General features: G+C 35.9%; 2 protein-coding genes across 2 annotated transcripts; both read left to right on the top strand.

The window, feature by feature from the left end:
* The first annotated feature begins 329 nt into the window (after nucleotides 1-329).
* Nucleotides 330-7,221, top strand: LOC110794192 (proteasome subunit beta type-5-like). The gene is made up of 8 exons (NM_001426434.1): nucleotides 330-448; nucleotides 1,363-1,485; nucleotides 1,594-1,723; nucleotides 2,833-2,939; nucleotides 3,973-4,107; nucleotides 4,189-4,292; nucleotides 6,273-6,373; nucleotides 6,843-7,221. The coding sequence occupies exons 2-8, from the start codon at nucleotides 1,372-1,374 to the stop codon at nucleotides 6,968-6,970; spliced, it is 819 nt and encodes a 272-aa protein (NP_001413363.1). The 5' UTR covers nucleotides 330-448; nucleotides 1,363-1,371; the 3' UTR covers nucleotides 6,971-7,221.
* A 3,345-nt stretch (nucleotides 7,222-10,566) lies between these two features.
* On the top strand, nucleotides 10,567-17,703 carry LOC110794182 (receptor protein kinase-like protein ZAR1). Its single transcript, XM_021999130.2, has 2 exons — nucleotides 10,567-12,234; nucleotides 16,611-17,703. Exons 1-2 carry the CDS (start codon nucleotides 10,698-10,700, stop codon nucleotides 17,249-17,251), a joined length of 2,178 nt encoding a protein of 725 aa, XP_021854822.1. The 5' UTR covers nucleotides 10,567-10,697; the 3' UTR covers nucleotides 17,252-17,703.
* The last annotated feature ends 764 nt before the right edge of the window (nucleotides 17,704-18,467 follow it).

Consider the following 18,467-nt stretch of genomic DNA (forward strand, 5'->3'; position numbering starts at 1 on the left):
AGATATATCTTCAAAAAAGTGGGTCCGAATCTTACTAGACACGATTAAAGTCCGAAAAAGTGAATCCGAATCTTACTAGACACAATTAAAATCGACCGAATATCATCCCTACTCTCAATTTTTAAATCACAAGCTCAACATCACAACATCAAGCATTCAAGATAATTTTACCTTACCACAAAAATAAAATCAAGATAAATTTCAAAAATAATCACAACCAAAGTAGTACCAAACAAGATCAAGATACAGATCAGAAGCAGAAGGCCCAAAGTGAGTTAACCCATATCTTAATGAAGAAGAAAGCCCAAAAAAAGCCCAACTTCAAAAGGTAGTCTCTCGCGCAAGAAACCTTCGTTAACAAGAAATATTTCTTCACCTTTTCGAAAAACCTCCCCAATTTCTTTCACTTTCTCTCTCCTCACACTATCTCGCGGATCTGCTACTGAAGGTATGTTCACTCGATTTTATTCAATCCGTCACAAAGTTTCTCAATCTTATTGATTTAAACTGAAGTTATCTTCTTCATCAATCATCAATCATTCAACATTGTTTGATTTGCGAAAAATTTCTAGGTTTTTCATTTTAGGATCTTATTTCATTTTCGTAATTTTTGATTGTAATTTGAGTGTTAGGTTTTGTTGCTGACGATGCTTAGTTTCCGATTAATTTCAATTTTCAGTCTGAAATGTGTAATCACTGTTTGAGTTGCTATTCACTTGATTAATTTGTTGATGGAGTAATTTTTAGTTCTTTTGGTTTTATTTTGATCTTTATGCCATGGATGAGCACATTTCTTGCTGTTTTTGTATTTTTTGTGTTGTATTATCAGTGTTAATAAATTTGTACACTCGTGAAAGCTCGGGATGATTGATCAATTCACCAGCTATAGGTTGAGAGTCTAAGGGTATTAAGGCTTTAGATTAGCACATTTCTTGCTGTTTTGTGTGTTAATAAATTTGTACACTGGCGAAAGCTCGGGATGATTGATCACTTTACAAGCTATAGGTTGAGAGTGTGAGGGTATTGAGGCTTTAGATGTGCACATTTCTTGCTGTTTTTGTATTTTGTATGTTGTATTATCAGTGTTAATAAATTTGTATACTGGTGAAAGCTCGTGATGATTAATCAACTTACCAGCTATAGTTTGAGAGTGTGAGGATATTAAGGCTTCAGATTTATCGTAAATTGCTAAAAAATGTACTGAATTTGATTCTAGTTTATTGAGGAGTTAGAATGGCTTGGATTTAATGAGCAGTTATCTGCCTGTATAATTCTTGGTGGGTGACTGAGTTTAATGCCGTTATTCGCTAGTATGGACTTTATGGATTCACTTACTTTCCCGTTGTTTACCTGGAATTGCAGGATAACAAAATGAAGCTTGACACAAGTGGTCTTGAATCAACTGCTCCGATTTTCCGGAGAAGTGATTTTGTATTTGATGGCTTGCAAATGACACCTTCCTTCGACCTCCCTAATCCTACTGACGTAAGTTACTGTTGTGGTTTAGTAGTTGTTACATATTGTTTGTTTGTGTTACACCAAACATAATTGCAATTTTTGCTGTTTGACGAAGTTATTTCATTTTTCTTGCAGTTTGATGGATTTCAGAAAGAGGCTGTACAGATGGTGAAGCCTGCAAAGGGGACTACAACTCTTGCTTTTATTTTCAAACATGGTGTCATGGTTGCTGCTGATTCCCGAGCTAGCATGGGAGGATATATATGTATGTTTTACTTGACCTTTTCTAATTGCCTCCCTACCTTTACACTAAGTAGGATTACTCTTTAAGGTTGTTCAAAATGGCTTCATTCTTTATGTTATTCAATAGTGAAGGTAAGGTGAAAAAGACAGACACCGTTACGTTCTATTCAATCCAATTGTCTAAAAGCTTCTTTGAACTTTGCTGTTCTTGTGTTCAGAACTTGCATCTTATTGAATCCAGAGCTTATAAAAATTTGATGAATTGAGGCCCTTACCTGTTTTACAACCTTTGGTTTCTTTGTTTACATTTTATTATACTTCGAGAACCATGTGCATTAAATGAAATCTTTCTTTCTTGGCCTTGTCGTTGTGGACATGTTAGTTATCACTTTGTCAGCGTGAATTCACTGTTTATTTAGAGAGCTTTAATTCCCCCTGTTTTGCTGGGGTTTTCATATTTCTTAAATATGTACTGTAGTGGATGTCTGAGGTTCTAACAGCATGAACTACTAGTACATCAAACTGCGAAGAGGCACGTCTAGCGCTCACTCTAAAGCTAGTTAAGAATCCACTCTCTGTTCTGCTAGTATGATTTTAGAGGCTTCAGTGTACACATTCTATCCATCACTACTATAAGTTTGTGCAGTGGCTTTCCCATAGAGACCTATAGAAGAAATGCTTGCGAAAATTGAATGGTTTAGCGAACGTCTTCACAGAAACAATGATCAAGATGAAGGGGTATGATGGGGTTGTGTGGGATGGGGAGGGGTTGGAAGAAGATAAGGAAGGTAAAACTATACTAGTAATGACAACAGAGATCCCCGGAGAGCTCATAAGTAGACTTGTGTAATTATGGTATCTGGGGCGGGGATGGGGCTGTGGGGGGGGGGGGGGGGGGGGGGAGGCTGGGGCTGGGGCTGGGGCTGGGTGAAGATAAGATAGGTCAAAACTATACTAGAACTGATATCTCACCCTTTCTATAGCAGGCGCTGATAAGTAGACTTGTCCAGTTATGATATTAGGATTGTGCTGTTCTCTACAGAGCTCATAAGTATTTGTGCTTTGATTAGATCTTCCTACACAATTCTCTGTTACTGCCTGCTTTACTAATGATGTTTTTAACTTTTGCAGCGTCTCAATCTGTGAAGAAAATTATTGAAATCAATCCTTATATGCTTGGTACCATGGCTGGTGGGGCTGCTGACTGTCAGTTTTGGCATCGAAACTTGGGCATCAAGGTAATAATTGGTCGATTCCACTCTGAAATCGTGCTCTGAGGAAATAACATGCCTGGATAGTTAATCTGATATCGAGGACATGATTGCTTTTCTTTCAAATCAAATATTTTCCGCTTCAACTTTGCTTTGCCTACGGGTAATGAAGATAAATGCACTGCAACTGTATTAAAGGAATACTATTTACAACTATTTTGTCTTATGTGAACAACGTTTAGTTTTCTACTTTACTTTATCAACATTTCTTTACTAGAAAGAAACTCTTTTGATGGTGGTACTTTTCATTTTACAAGAGTTCCTTCTCAATATACAAGGGAAATTAACCGTTGATTTTCTTGTGGCGGAGAACATAATTGGTTGCTTGTTTAATTTGTGTTTGTGAGGGGTGGGGGTGGGATTCACATAGCCCTTCTTTACGCAGATGATTGAAACAAGCTGTCCAAGACCAGTCATAACCGATGTCTTTGCATCTCGAACTTCATGTTGTGGGCAGTTGTGGGGGGGGATACTGCTAGATATCCCACTATTTGGAGTTTTTACCTTACTATTGTCAATCACAGTAAAGAGAGCCTAATGATTTAGCTGCTTTAGCCACACAGCATACAAATGAGAAGGGGAAGTGAGTTCTTGTGGGTCCGTGGTGAGGGATAACAGGCTATACCAGCCGATTATGTGCAGCATTGCGTTGCGTCTGGCCATGCTCCTAGGTGGATGGTTCAATGATGATGATATTGTTATTGGGGTCAATCATGAGAAAGTAAATAGAATCGGATTATTTAGCTGCTTTTGACAGTTTGCCAGAATTGCCACACAGCATACAATGAGAAGGGGCAGTGAGCTCTTGTTAGAGTTGTGGGTCCTGGTGACGGGATTATTACCAGGCTATACCAGCTAATTACTTGAGCATTGCGTTGATTATGTCTATGCTCCTAGGTGGACACTTAAATTGTGATTCTATTGTTACTAGGATGCCATTTTAGTGATTAGGAACCATGTGTACCCATGAAATAATGACGGGGTCTGAATGATTTTGCAGTGCCGGTTGCATGAACTTGCAAACAAGCGAAGAATTTCTGTCACAGGAGCTTCAAAATTGCTAGCAAACATTTTGTATAACTACCGGGGTATGGGCCTCTCTGTTGGTACGATGATTGCTGGGTGGGATGAAACGGTAAAAGCACGATTCTTTTTTTCTTTTGCCTGTTATCTGTGTTAGTTTACCGTTATAAGTGTGTTTCTGTGTGGTTTATAGGGGCCTGGACTATATTATGTGGACAGTGAAGGAGGAAGGCTCAAAGGAATGCGGTTCTCAGTTGGATCTGGTTCACCATATGCTTATGGTGTGCTTGACAATGGGTTGGTCCTTTTATCTTTGACTTTAGGGCTACTATAACATTATTCTTTCTTTGTAAATTCTACTTGGTATCCCTATACTATCGCAATTTCTACTTGGTGACCAATTTTGTATTTTGAATTTCGCGATATGACCTTGAAATTTTGTTTTAAGATTTCTGTAGCCTCAGTGTTATAAAGTCACAGTTACTCTTAAGTTGTTTTTCTCCAGAGAAAAGCTTGTTTGTTTTTATAATAATTTTTTCAACCCCTTCTCCTTTAACCACCCCCGGCAACCATGGCACCACCCCAATTTTTTTCTGACCACCAGCCACCTCTCTCACCTCCACCACTGCTACCCCTTCTTCTGACTCCCTGACTTTTAGCCACACCCTGCCATTATAGACATCAGAGAACAACAAAGTTCACATTCAAGTAAAGAATTAGGGATTGAGCTGAGAAATCAATGAACTCTGGCAACATTTTTTATGAAGAAAAAATGCTTTTCTATATTTCCAATCTCTTCAACAATTTTTAACTTATTTTACATTGCAAGGCTACGAAATGTTAAATGAATAGTTTTAAGGTTGTCTTGTGATTTTTTTCGCACGTAACAGAAATTCTAAAAGTATCGGATTGCCATTCAGAAGATCCCATCTTTCTTTGATTGCTTAGTTATAAAGTTGAGTTAAATCTTTGCTCATTTTTAATTGGGACTTTGCATCCATATGTTTCCTGTGATTTCCTGCTGACTACGTTACAAAGTCAGCAAAAGGCCCATTTCATGTGGAGGATTAAGATAGTAGCGAGCGGTTGAAAATCATAGTAGAGGCCCTGTGACCTTCCCTCCATCAATAATTCAATAATATGGTATAATATTAGAATTTGGGAGGTTGCTTCCTTTGGTCACATTCCTTTTCGTCCCCAATCCTTCTTTTGTATAAACTATTTCTGAGAACTTGATTGGTGTATTACATCATGTAAATATGTCGTCAGATACTCTGACTACACTTGTCAGTTACTCAGTTCTACAAGTGTGATCAAAGCCCTCATAAGTCATAACTGGAGAGCCTGCTTAGACTCTGCCGCCTGTTGTGGTTATTCAATTTGCTTACTTACTGGAGAACTTAACCGCTCTTAGAATTCCCGTTCAGTTTATTTCTTTGATGGGCTATCTGAGTATCAAGGACTCTAGGTTTCTTACATATTTCTTGTTGCTGCAATTAGAAGATTTCTGGCCGAGGAATTGTTCAGCTGGTTTGCAGCTGCAGTTTATATACAATTTAGAGAACCTCCTGCATGATAATGCGCAGATTAGTGATTAAAAAATGGAAAAAAGGTTTTTAATTCCCACCAGTGCTACTGCCTACGCTGACTATTTTTAGGGTTCAACTTCATGATCCCTTCTTTCTTTCTATCTTTTTCATGCTTTTTTGGTGTTTTGTTTTTGGATTGATCTGTTGCGTTTTGGATCAGTTTTTTTAGGGGTTCTTCTTTAGTCTGATGACTTGCGTATATGGTTTTGCATGTGGAGTGTTTTCTTTTGTCTTTTAATGTGATATTTCTGGTGGAGATGTATGACTACATTTAGGACCTTATATAAGTGACCTTTATTTATTTGGGAAGACTGTTCTATCTTTCTTGTTAACCCAAAAAAGTCTGAACTCAGAAATGCTGTATGGTCTTTTTCTCTTTTCTGCTTTACTATAAATTGCTCTTTGAAATAAAACATTGGGCTTTAAAGTAGTTCTATCCTAAAAAATTGTGAATGCATCAGGAAGTATCCACATTTTTTTTTCTATCCGAGACCTGAATTTGTGGCTGTATTGCATACATATACAACTTTTTGTTTGGATATTCTACAGTCTACATTCTCGTATAAGACTTGTTTCCATGTCTTAAACTCTGACACATGTTTGTTATATTAACATTCAAGAGTTTCAGTTAACTAGCACAAGTGACATTAGTCTCTGACATTATGAATTTTTTGCAATTTGTTTCCAGGTACAAATATGATATGACTGTTGAAGAAGCATCAGAGCTAGCTAGAAGAGCTATTTACCATGCTACATACCGTGACGGAGCTAGTGGTGGTGTTGTCAGTGGTATGTACTCTTAACACTGATATGCATCTGGGCTAGGCCTGGTTATTGTGCGGGTCGGGTCAGGGTTGGTGCGGGTCAGAAGCGGAATGGGTAATGAAAGGGTCAATTTTAGTGGGTCACGGGTCAATAGCGGGCCAGTAGTGGGCTGGTCAATAAACGAACAAGGAAAAATGAAAAAAAAAGAGTCGCATGCGAATACAAGTGAATACGAAGCTATCCCTATAATTTTTTACATCATAACTTTTTTAGTTTTCAAAATAATGGGTTATAAGTTTGGCCCTGTCCAGTAAAGGCCCTGTCCAATAAGAGTCCATCAAGTAACAGCCCCTATTAACGTGACCCAAACGCTGTACCCATTGGACTACTCTGTCCAATAACCAGGTCTAATCTGCGCATTTTATGAAAGAACTGTTGTATTCTGTTTTCTTAATTTTATTCCCACTTCAATCCCTGTCTTCGCTCTCTGCAGTTTATCACGTCGGACCTGATGGATGGAAGAAGGTAACTGGAGATGATGTTGGGGACCTCCATTTCCAATATTACCCAGTTGTGCCTGCCACAGTAGAGCAGGAAATGGTTGAAGTAGTTGGAGCTTAAGACTTAGGACCGAAGAATTCATATTTTCAAGTTACAACTGAAGTGCAGAATGTTATAATGCTGGTTAGTTGGCTGAATTGTCCCTAATGTTTCCTGTGTTCATATGAACAGAACCCGTTGTATGTTATTGTACTACTAAACTAATGATTTCAAGCCCCTTTGTAGCCTTAGATTCAATGAATTGCTCTTTTGTGGTTCTGCAGATAATTCTTAGTGAAAGTTGGTGTTACTTCCAACACCAGTGTTCTTTCTTTTCTGTTTTGTTCTGTTTTGTTTCGAGTTCGTAAGTTTCTAGTTTCTTTGAAGTTGCTGCATATGCTAAATATTAGAGGCAGTTTTGTCTACCTAGTTGGCCTTGGATTAGGACTTTGGGGTTGGGTGTTTTGTCTACCTAGTTGGCCTTGGATTAGTTACTTCCTCTGTTCTTTTTTACTTGACTTGTATTTGAGTTCGGGATGTTTTTTGTTACTTGACTTAACTTATTAGGCTAATTTTATTTTTACACTTCTCCATAATCCATATCTAACCTTACTTTTTTCGACAAACGAAAATAACCCTCACCACAAGTTCCACAACCTTCCCCTTTCCATGGACAACGAAAATAAAGTTTCACCACAACAACCCAAAATTGAGGCCGTGATGGTCGGATTTGGCCGGAGATTCCTGAATTAGAACCACCATAGCCAAATCCGATCTCCATAACCTCGTAAAATATGCTCGTGTTCAACGAACGGTCGATAGTGGGACTTTCCCTTCTAATTCGATCTTCTTGCCCTCTGTTTCCTTTGTTGCTGAATATATTACCACCGTGGTAGGATTACTATACCCTCATTTGTTAGCCTTAGTTGTGTATTATCATTGTTTTTTTGGTGGATTAAGAGTACAATACTTGGTGCCCATCAAATCATTGGTTGTTTTGATTGCCATTTACAATTGGATGATATTCCTTAAGTAGTAAGTTAGGAAGTAAGGAAGGGAAAATTTAAAAAGTGACTTTCACAATGCTATTTGTTTCTTGTTCTATGGAGGCATATGTTCTTCACTCCTTGTCATATTCAATTGGTAGATGATATTGCATTTATTACATCTTCCTCTCCAATCTTCACATACTCATTAGGGGTTGCATAAACTTGACCTATGTAACCAGACTTTTATTTTTCCCGAACATACTTTATACTCCGTAAGATTTTTTATGTAACCAAACTTTTATTTTTCCTGAACATACTTCATAAGATTTTTTATATAATAGTTACACCATGTCAACAACGGAACTTATATAATTCTCTTGCAGCATGATGTCACACAACATGCAATGCTATATACATATTCAATTGGTAGATGATATTGCATTTATTACATCTTCCTCTCCAATCTTCACATACTCATTAGGGGTTGCATAAACTTGACCTATGTAACCAGACTTTTATTTATCCCGAACATACTTTATACTCCGTAAGATTTTTTAAGTAACCAAACTTTTATTTTTCCTGAACATACTTCATAAGATTTTTTATATAATAGTTACACCATGTCAACAACGAAACTTATACGAAGTATAATTCTCTTGCAGCATGATGTCACACAACATGCAATGCTATATACGAAGTAATACGGAGTACGGAGTATCATGTTTAATTCCTTGTTTTCCAACAACTATTAATCTATAATGTATAACTTGAAACATTGTCCCCCATCTTTTTTAAAAAATTAGCTTCTAAGCATGATTTCATGATTGAGAATGAAAATATAATCATACTACTATAATCTAGCTACGTAATGAGTACTCCTTATTGACAAATTAATAATACGTACTAGTTGTCTTATAATAAATATAAAATTAATCATTATTTGAACGTAACAATATCTTTGCTCTTATAGGCTCAAAATGATACGGGTAATAGAAATCAAGCTCTTTTTTTGCTAAAAGTGTAGATTGGTAGCTACACGAAAGCGATTGGACTAATTACTTGTAATTTTGTTCAAACTTCTTCTATATCCTATTGTATATACGTAATATACCTAGTTCGTCGACAAGAACTATACGTAACAACTAACAAGTACGGAGTATAAGAGCATCTATAATCAGCCAATTAGGGGCCGATGCAATGTAGAAATAGAGGGGTCAATTGACCACACTTAAATTGTGAAACTTTGATAATTTTGTTTATATTTTTAGGATTTTTTTTCAAATTTTGTTATAAAAACTTGACCCCAATAAAATCTATACTTTTTTATTTTGCACTCACTAAACATTTTTCCTATATCCGCTACTGTCTACAATGAAGGATAAGCAAGGTGATTGAGGGGAGAGAAAGTCTGAAATTTGATATTCATACTAGAGTCTCACCATCGGACATTTTAATTTTAAAATCTTTATGAAAAATATGTTTCAAGTCTCACTTGTAGATCTTAGAAACTAGTTACAATATCAAATTGCACTTACTACGTCCATTTGCAAAAAATTATGATTAGATTTAATTGTCAAAGTTGATATGTTGTGTAATTTGATTACAAAAATTGAAAGTGGCCAATTTTCTTTTAGGTGCAATGAGCCACATACCACATGTGTAACACAAATTACAAATAAGGGATGTGTAATTATATAAAGCTCCCAATTTGAATTATTAGGCCGAAACTTCATTGGTAAATTGACTAATTCGTTCGTCACCGTGATATATATTCAATTTATGCAAAATATTAGAAGATAATTTGTACTATATATGTTCATTTTCTACTCCATTGATTATTTGATCGAGCTATATTTGCCTATATTTGAGAAAGATAACCACTTCGTGGTCCTTAGAACCACATTAAATAGATTGTATAGACTCTCGTATCAACATCGCAATTAGTCGATTTTTGCTAAGGCCAACATTTGCGGTCCTTCTTGTGAAACATTTAAACACATAAAAGTTTCTCATTATCAATTTTATGTTGATAGTTGATTGCTAAAAGTTTCAGTACAATAAAACCTTCATTTAGTTAAGTACGTCTTCAATTAGAATAACATATATCGAGACTGTAAGAACAAATATATATAGGAACGAAAGTAGTATTAACACAAGTTGGTAAGTAAGCCCTATTATTTTTGTTGATTTTACTCTTTTACGTGTTCTTTTCATTTGATGTGATCAAATCTTCCATAAGAGCGAGATTACAACCTTCATCAAACACAACATCATCTACTACTCCGTATTCGACGGTCTCTAAACACACAAAACTTATCACAAATCAAATTAAGATAACGTTTATACATACGCGTGTATCAAAAAAATTTATCAATTTTATTATCATTATACATCCAACAAACCCATATGATTACAAAAAATACCAATAATCAACCAAAACATACATAATCAAACTTTTTACTATATTCAACTCATCAAATGCACTAAAATTCTACCATATCATTCTCCGTTTAAATGAAACACAACCTACCTAGCTTTCCATTGCTTTCCTTCTACTCTCTTCTTCCTTCCCATTTACTTATGAATTATGATTATTAACACTAATCATTTTTAACTCCATTTTCATTTCTTGGCCCCACTTTTGCATCTTATCAAATCCTCACATTAATACCCCTAACCACCTATTGTCAACCGTCTCCCTCCTTCACATTATTTTCTCTCTCCTCCAACAAAACTCAACACCAATTTTTTTTAACTCCATACACTTCCATAACCATTTATGTAACAACCTCAAAAAATTTCACAAAAAATTAACAAAAATGAAGCTTCTTCTCTTCTTTATGGTGACTATGATCACCTCTAGAGTACATTCGCTCTCGCCCGACGGCCTTGCTCTTCTTTCACTGAAGTCGGCCGTCGATAATTCATCTTCGTCCGCAGTCTTTTCCGACTGGGACGAAGATGACCCCGATCCATGTGGATGGACCGGGGTTTCCTGCGACGGAAATTCCACCTCTAGTCCAAACCCCCGGGTTGTTGGAATTTCCGTAGCAGGAAAGAATCTCCGAGGGTACATTCCCTCGGAGCTCGGCTCCCTTACCTACCTCCGACGTCTGAATTTACATGGCAACAGATTCTACGGCTCGATTCCTGACCAAATATTCAATGCCACGTCACTCCACAGCATTTTCCTGTATTCGAATAATCTCACTGGTCCACTGCCTTCCTCCATGTGCTCACTTCCAAGGATTCAAAATGTAGACGTTTCAGGAAATTCCCTCTCCGGCGAGATTCCGACGGGGTTGAAGGAATGTAAGCAGCTTCAGAGACTGATTCTGGCGAGAAATAACTTTTCCGGCGAGATTCCGGGAGGAATTTGGCATGAATTGGTTAATCTAGTCCAACTTGATCTGTCTTCCAACCAGTTAACGGGAAAGATACCGGAGGAGCTCGGCGAGTTAAAGTCACTTTCCGGGACGTTAAACTTCTCTTTCAACCATCTCTCCGGGAAGATCCCAAAGTCTCTCGGGGATCTTCCCATGACAGTAAGTTTCGACCTAAAGGCGAATAACCTGTCCGGGGAAATTCCCCAGACAGGCTCATTCGCCAACCAGGGTCCCACCGCCTTTTTAGGTAACCCGCTTTTATGCGGGTTCCCGTTACAAAAGGACTGTACTAAAAAACTTACTAACCAAAACTCAACCCCACACGGGGGCACTAGGGGGACCAGCCCCGATCGGAAGGGGCTAAGTCCGGGGCTGATCCTCCTAATATCTGCAGCCGATGCTGCATTCGTTGCCCTGGTGGGGCTAGTCCTAATCTACTTCTACTGGAAGAAAAAAGATCACTCAACGGGTTGTAGCTGCACGGGTACAATCAAACTAGGAAGACATATGAACAATAAAGATAAAAAGTCCCGACTCTGCGGGTGCTTTCAAGGGTCCCCGAACAATGACATTGAGAGCGAGTCCGATAAGGGTAGTTCCGAAGGCGGCGATGGTGGTGGAGGAGGCGGCGGAGGAGGAGGAGACGGGGAGGGAGAGTTGGTTGCAATAGACAAAGGGTTTACATTTGAGTTAGATGAGTTGTTAAGGGCTTCAGCTTATGTGTTAGGGAAAAGTGGGTTAGGGATAGTTTATAAAGTTGTGCTTGGAAATGGTGTGCCTGTTGCTGTAAGAAGATTAGGAGAAGGTGGTGATCAACAAAGGTATAAAGAGTTTGTTGCTGAAATTCAAGCAATTGGGAAAATTAAACATCCAAATGTGGTTAAATTGAGGGCTTATTATTGGGCTCCTGATGAGAAATTGCTCATTTCTGACTTCATTTCTAATGGCAATCTTGGTAATGCACTTCGAGGTTAGTCCACATTTCTTTCTGTTTTTCTTGTCAACGTTTTGATTTTTACACTAATCTTATATTATGGTAAATGGTAATCTTGGTAATGCACTTTCGTGATCAGGTCCGTTTCTTTTTAGTCGCAATATCATTCCCATAGTATTGTTGCTTCGTAACGATTAAATTAAATTATAAAGAATGTTAATAGGGTTGAGATGGGTTATAGTCTTATAGAGTTGATTTTCGTACAAGTATATGCTTCACCCTGACTCAAAATACGTACTAGTTTCAGAATTTCTGATAGTAAGAAGTATGACATTGCATTAAAGTACAAAATCTAATTTGACAAAAAAAAATTGTTGGGATGCATGAAGAGCAATTATTAATTTTTAGACTATTTTATATCTTTATTTTTGTTCTTGAATAGTACTTCCTCCGTCTTTTAATACTCGCAACGTTTGGACTTTTGCCACTACTCATATAATCTACTTTGACTATTCTTAGTGCTTTTTATATAAGATAAAACATAGTCATGTGAAATCTTGTTAGATTCGTCTCAATGTGTATTTTCAAAATATCAACTTTTTATAATTTTTGCATAAAGAGAATTTAAGATATAAATTATCAAAGTTGTGCATTGGCATGCGTGAAACTAACAAACATTGCGAGTATTAAAAGACGGAGGAAGTATGAGACTATTTTATAATCTAGTACGGCGGATATAATGACACAATCATATACTACTCGTACATGAACTATGAAGCATATATCTATCTATCTATCTATCTATCTATTCGATCGTGATTAATTAGAGTAGTACGTACGTTTAACTCGTTACTAATGTAACAACTAGTTTCAAACAGAGGTTTGAGTATATATAATTTACATTGCATGAAATTAAGTTGAGTAAAGTAAAGGGTAAATTTTTAGACTTGAGAGTTTTTCAGCCTTATGTTTGTCAAAAAAAATAAAAATCAACATGAAGATTATAAAATGAGCCTTAAGTTTGGCGTCTAGTAATCTAACTTCAAGTGTTGCCAAATTAAAGGTCGTGATTACATGAATTGTAGTACTGTACTATAGTATAGTTGCACTTTATTGGTAATTAAAATGGTCCACACTTTTTCTTTACAAATCTTTCATTTTACTGAGTTATTCAGTACTGATTGGTCTAAGTTCATGCTGAGATTGAGTGGGCAAAACTTGTTTGGCAAATATTAGATATTTAGATGAATCTCATCTTAGATGAGGTATTACCCTAATGACAGATCTTAAACAATTTAACTGGGCTAGTTAATATAGTAAAGACTAAAAGAGTTTGACATAATCGTGTATGATTTGTACAATTGCACTCAAATTTTATGTTTAGAGGTCTGGCCCCTTTAAGCCACACTTTGATCCGATGATACGAATGATGTGTTAAATTATTGTTTAACATTAAAAAAAAGTCAATATCGCTGTTAACCAACTCTGTAACTAGTAATTGAGGGAGTTATAACTCATAAAAGTAGAAATTATATACGGAGTATGATAACTTCTCTCAATATAGGATAACTAGTTACTATTTATTTCGTGACAAAAAAGAAAACCTAACATGTTATCGTGGCTCGAATGACTTGAGTCGCGACACGCTTTTTAAGAGGAAAATAGTTAAGTAGTATGAACACATCTTAGCTTACTACACATTTACAAGTTTCTCACATACTACGTACAAAAAATGGAATATGTTGCACATTTTATTTGGAATAGAGTTGAAGAGTATGATACAAATTACAGTCCCTAGACTTGACCTAGCGACGGGGACAATACCTTTGACTTATCATGTGCACGACAGCATGAGGTTGAGAGGAGTGTGATTCGTGTACTGTATGCTTGTGCATCTTGGTGAATAGAACTCTCCACTATAACTAGGAGTTAACTTCCTAAAATGATTTTGGTACACTAAATGTTGATTTTGGCACACCTCTATGTAAGTAGAGCATCGAAACATCTTGGTGAATAGAACTCCCCACTTTAACTAGTTACCTTCCGAAAAAGATTTTGGCACACATATTATATATGCTCAGATTACAGTTTTTCGTGCTCTACTGTTCTATTTATATATAGGTGTGCCAAAATCGGCTAAGTGATGTGTCAAATCAGTTTCCGTTACCTCAATATGCAAGAATTTTCAACTCTGTTTGTTTCGACAAAAATATTTTCAAGGAAAAATGATTTTCATGTCTTCTCTTGTTGAACCATTTCTTCAAAGCCGAAGAATAATTATTTAAGGGTGAAAAATACACTAGCTTTTTCTCGATCTCCTACCATCTATCATCTCCTTTTCACTTCCGTTTTTCTTTTTCATTGTAACATCTTTTTACAAAGATAATATTTATAATTGTGTTTTCTCTTGAAATTTGGTAACTATCCCGTTAAACTATACGTAGCTTAAATGACCATGAATATGTTTCGAGAATCTAAAATAATTATAACACCAATATATGGACCCATAACATAATAATAACATGGTATGTAGTTATGTACCTACAGTTAATGTTGGTCCTCATCTTTTGATCCCCTTTTTTTCTTCTTGTCCTTGAATTAGAGAGTTTAATTTTGTGGGGGTGGTGATATTTATGACCAACTAATACAATGCTACCATAAAATTACATTTCTACCCTCTTTTCTCTATCTTTTTCGAAACTTAAGGACCAACATTGTTTGTATAAATAGTAATTTTGCAAGTACAGTTGAGACTTGGAAGGTTACATAAATAAATATGCAAATTGCAATGAGTAGTTTTTCTTGGTGGGTTTGAGTAATAAGTGAAGTATCCAATGATGAAAATGTTTGAGTGGTGCCTTTGAAGCCATTTTCGTGCTACCATACTACATTGTGGAAGTTTCTGAGTTAAGGCTGTCCCCTAACAACATGGAAACTCTTTTTACTCCGTTTATCGCGAAAATTAGTACTCCCTCCGTCTCTTTTTGTTTTTTACGTATTTTATTTTGGGTGTCTCATTTTGTTCTTTACATTTCTTTTTATATTATCACATAATGCATTAATATTCTATCAGAATTTGTGCCCAAATATTATTTTAACCAATTAAATCAATTGGACATTAAATATTTCTCATTTTCCCAATGTCAGATTTTTGATAAAAGTGAAAACATTATAAATTAACGTAATTTTTCTTGTTTAAATAAAAAAACTAGAGTAATTTCAATGCAAATTAATTAGTCATTAAAACGCGTGTGAAAAAATAAACGTAAAAAAAAAAAAAGAGACGGAGGGAGTATAAGACAACCTCATCGCTATGTCTCTTGATCATATATGTATATTCAGTGACAAAAATTATCATCTGTAGTGAACAGGATAAGTCGTAAATGAAATATACACTTTATGTTATGTAAGAGAAATGAGTTATGGCTTATAAAATAACTTTGTTCTTCTAATCTTTTACCCCCGTAACAAAAACATTAAGATGACAGCAAATCTTTTATATATAAGACCATCATAAAATTCCGAGTATAATTATATAAATCTCATACTATATTAGTAGATATTTCCACAGGCTCCACTAGTTAAATTATATATCTATGATCTATCCATGTTTAGTTGAAATACTTTTGTGTTATTAACATGTCAACCTATATTGACCATTTAACTCATGCCACTAATATTGGTGGTTGACCTAAAATGGTATTTTGTCAAACCACCTAGAAATAATGTTTAGTTGGTTACACATTTAGCAGCCGTACTACTTTTTTACATTGGATACTTTTCACTACATTTTGCTTGAAATTTCTACTAATAATAGATAATTAGTCAAACACAAAAAATTAAACAATGTAGCACAAGTAGCACTCTCAGATGTAGATCTATCCGCAATTATCACCATATTTTAAATTGTTTGTGTAGGTAAGAAATTCAAAGCTGCGTTTTCTTTGTCTTTGTATGCTTTGTACGCCTAAGATTCCTCTTCCTAGTTCCTAGTATTACGGAGTACTCCGTATTCAACTAGTGTTTTTGTACGTGTTGTGTGCGTGACATTTTATGTGAAAAACTGGAAAGATGAGTGATTGCATATATAAATTAAACATTTTTTTTTGTTTGCTTTTTTTTTTTTGTAATTTTAAAAACAAACTGATACATTAGAAAGGGTATAATAGGAATTTCAGAAGGGGACACCTAATCCTCAAGTATTAGCTTATACTAGTAGAGATTCTTTTACTCGTGTAACGCTCCAAGGACCATACTAGGAGGTTGGGGGTTCGACTCTTATTTGATATTTGCACTTCCTTTTAAACCAACAAAGATTATTGTAGTGTGGATATTGATAATGTAGAAGAATGTGGCTAATTAAAATTAAGATGTTTTTATATGTGACAAGTTTATTGTTGTTGTTGTAACAGGAAGAACTGGGCAACCATCAACAAGTCTAACATGGTCAACAAGGTTAAAAATTGCCAAAGGAACGGCTAAGGGTTTAGCTTACCTCCATGAATGTAGCCCTAGGAAATTTGTACATGGAGATATTAAGCCATCAAACATCCTCCTCGACAACGAGTTCCAGCCACACGTGTCCGATTTTGGCCTAAACCGGTTGATTAGCATCGCCGGTAATAACCCTTCCACCTCTGGTGGTTTCATGGGAGGGGCACTCCCTTACATAAAGCCCACTAACCAAGAAAAAACAAACAACTATCGCGCCCCAGAGGCACGGATTCCTGGGGGTCGACCAACCCAAAAATGGGACGTGTACTCGTATGGAGTGGTTTTGCTAGAATTGCTAACGGGGAAATCTCCGGAACACTCTTCCCCGACAACGTCAACTTCCACGGAAATTCACGACTTGGTGAAGTGGGTAAAGAAGGGTTTCGAAGAGGAAAGTCCTCTTTCGGAAATGGTAGACCCTATGTTGTTACAAGAGGTCCATGCCAAAAAGGAAGTGTTGGCTGCTTTTCACGTGGCTCTTTCTTGCACTGAAGGTGATCTTGAGATTCGGCCTAGGATGAAAAATGTGTCTGAAAATCTCGATAAGATTGGGAGTTGAAAAACATAAAATGTTGGTCATTATTTGTGGTGATTATTTAGGTTAAAATTTTACAATCAAACAAAAATATTTTTGTTGGTGCGAGTAATGCAAATAATCAAAACAAGAATATGAGCACCCACCAACGTTTTTGCAGATTCAAGTTAAAAATGTGTGCTCCACAATTTGGTATTTCCTTACAGAACTAGTTAGACTAGATTGGGTGGAGTTTCAAGCTTTTGACATCAAACAAATTATTTTTGGATATTTTTTATTTTTAAAGTATTGACTAGATGGTAAGGCATATACATTTTACGGGTTTCAGTTGTAATTTAAATTAACGAACCAAATATATTGGACGGAGTACTACAGTATATCCAATATCAATAGAAAAAAGGTATTTGTCTTGGCATATGTAACCTTTGTAAAATAGAGGATCGCAATTGAAATAGAATATGAATATTTTTTGTGCTTGTGGTTATGGGAGATGAAATCCCATCTACGTTATTGCTCTTGTAGCTATAACGATATAGGGATCCAAGTTTGGCGCATTATGCTCTATATCTGTAAATCATGACTTTTGCATAAGTTATATATATTTTTGTTAAATAAGGCAAAATGAATATCCTAACATGCCGGAACTCCGCACGAGTCAACCCAATCCGAGTAGCGGGATAGACACTTTGAGAGTGAGGAAAATAGGGGTGTTCAATTTCGGATTTCGGATCCGATCCGAAATTTACTGGTCAAGAATATGTGATCCGAATCTGATCCGAAAGTTTCTGATATCTGAAATTTTCGAATCGGATATAAGGTCTCCAATCAATTTGTCTTTTTGGCCAAATAAACATCTTATTCACAGACTAGACCTGGTCAATTATAGCTAGACTCGCTGACCCATTTCGTAAAAGTGCAGATTTTGGCAGCCTCAGATACCCATTTTTAGACCAAAATTCAAACCTAGCCTAAAACAAAAAGTCTTGTGCGCACAAGGTGTACAATAAATTTATTGTACACCAAGATAACTTAAACCCTTTTTTTTTTTGTAACTTTAACCTAGTTTTGATTAACTTTTATATTAGTAAAAAAAAAATTAATAGATAAATATTTTAAAGGGTTAAATGATTAATTTTATACATTATTAGGTAGTTTGAAGAAATAAGTTTTACTAAAATGAAAAAAATTTATCACTTAAAAAAGTTAGATAACTTTTACATATATATGCTTAACTTTTAAG

The sequence above is a fragment of the Spinacia oleracea genome, chromosome 1, assembly GCF_020520425.1.
Source record: "Spinacia oleracea cultivar Varoflay chromosome 1, BTI_SOV_V1, whole genome shotgun sequence".
Lineage (NCBI taxonomy): Eukaryota > Viridiplantae > Streptophyta > Magnoliopsida > Caryophyllales > Amaranthaceae > Spinacia > Spinacia oleracea.

Coding starts and splice junctions, on each gene's coding strand:
- LOC110794192 (NM_001426434.1), top strand. CDS start 1,372: ATGAAGCTTGACACAAGTGGTCTTGAATCAACTGCTCCGATTTTCCGG. Junction 1,724..2,832: donor TAGCATGGGAGGATATATAT/GTATGTTTTACT, acceptor TAACTTTTGCAG/CGTCTCAATCTGTGAAGAAA. Junction 6,374..6,842: donor TAGTGGTGGTGTTGTCAGTG/GTATGTACTCTT, acceptor CGCTCTCTGCAG/TTTATCACGTCGGACCTGAT.
- LOC110794182 (XM_021999130.2), top strand. CDS start 10,698: ATGAAGCTTCTTCTCTTCTTTATGGTGACTATGATCACCTCTAGAGTA. Junction 12,235..16,610: donor TCTTGGTAATGCACTTCGAG/GTTAGTCCACAT, acceptor TTGTTGTAACAG/GAAGAACTGGGCAACCATCA.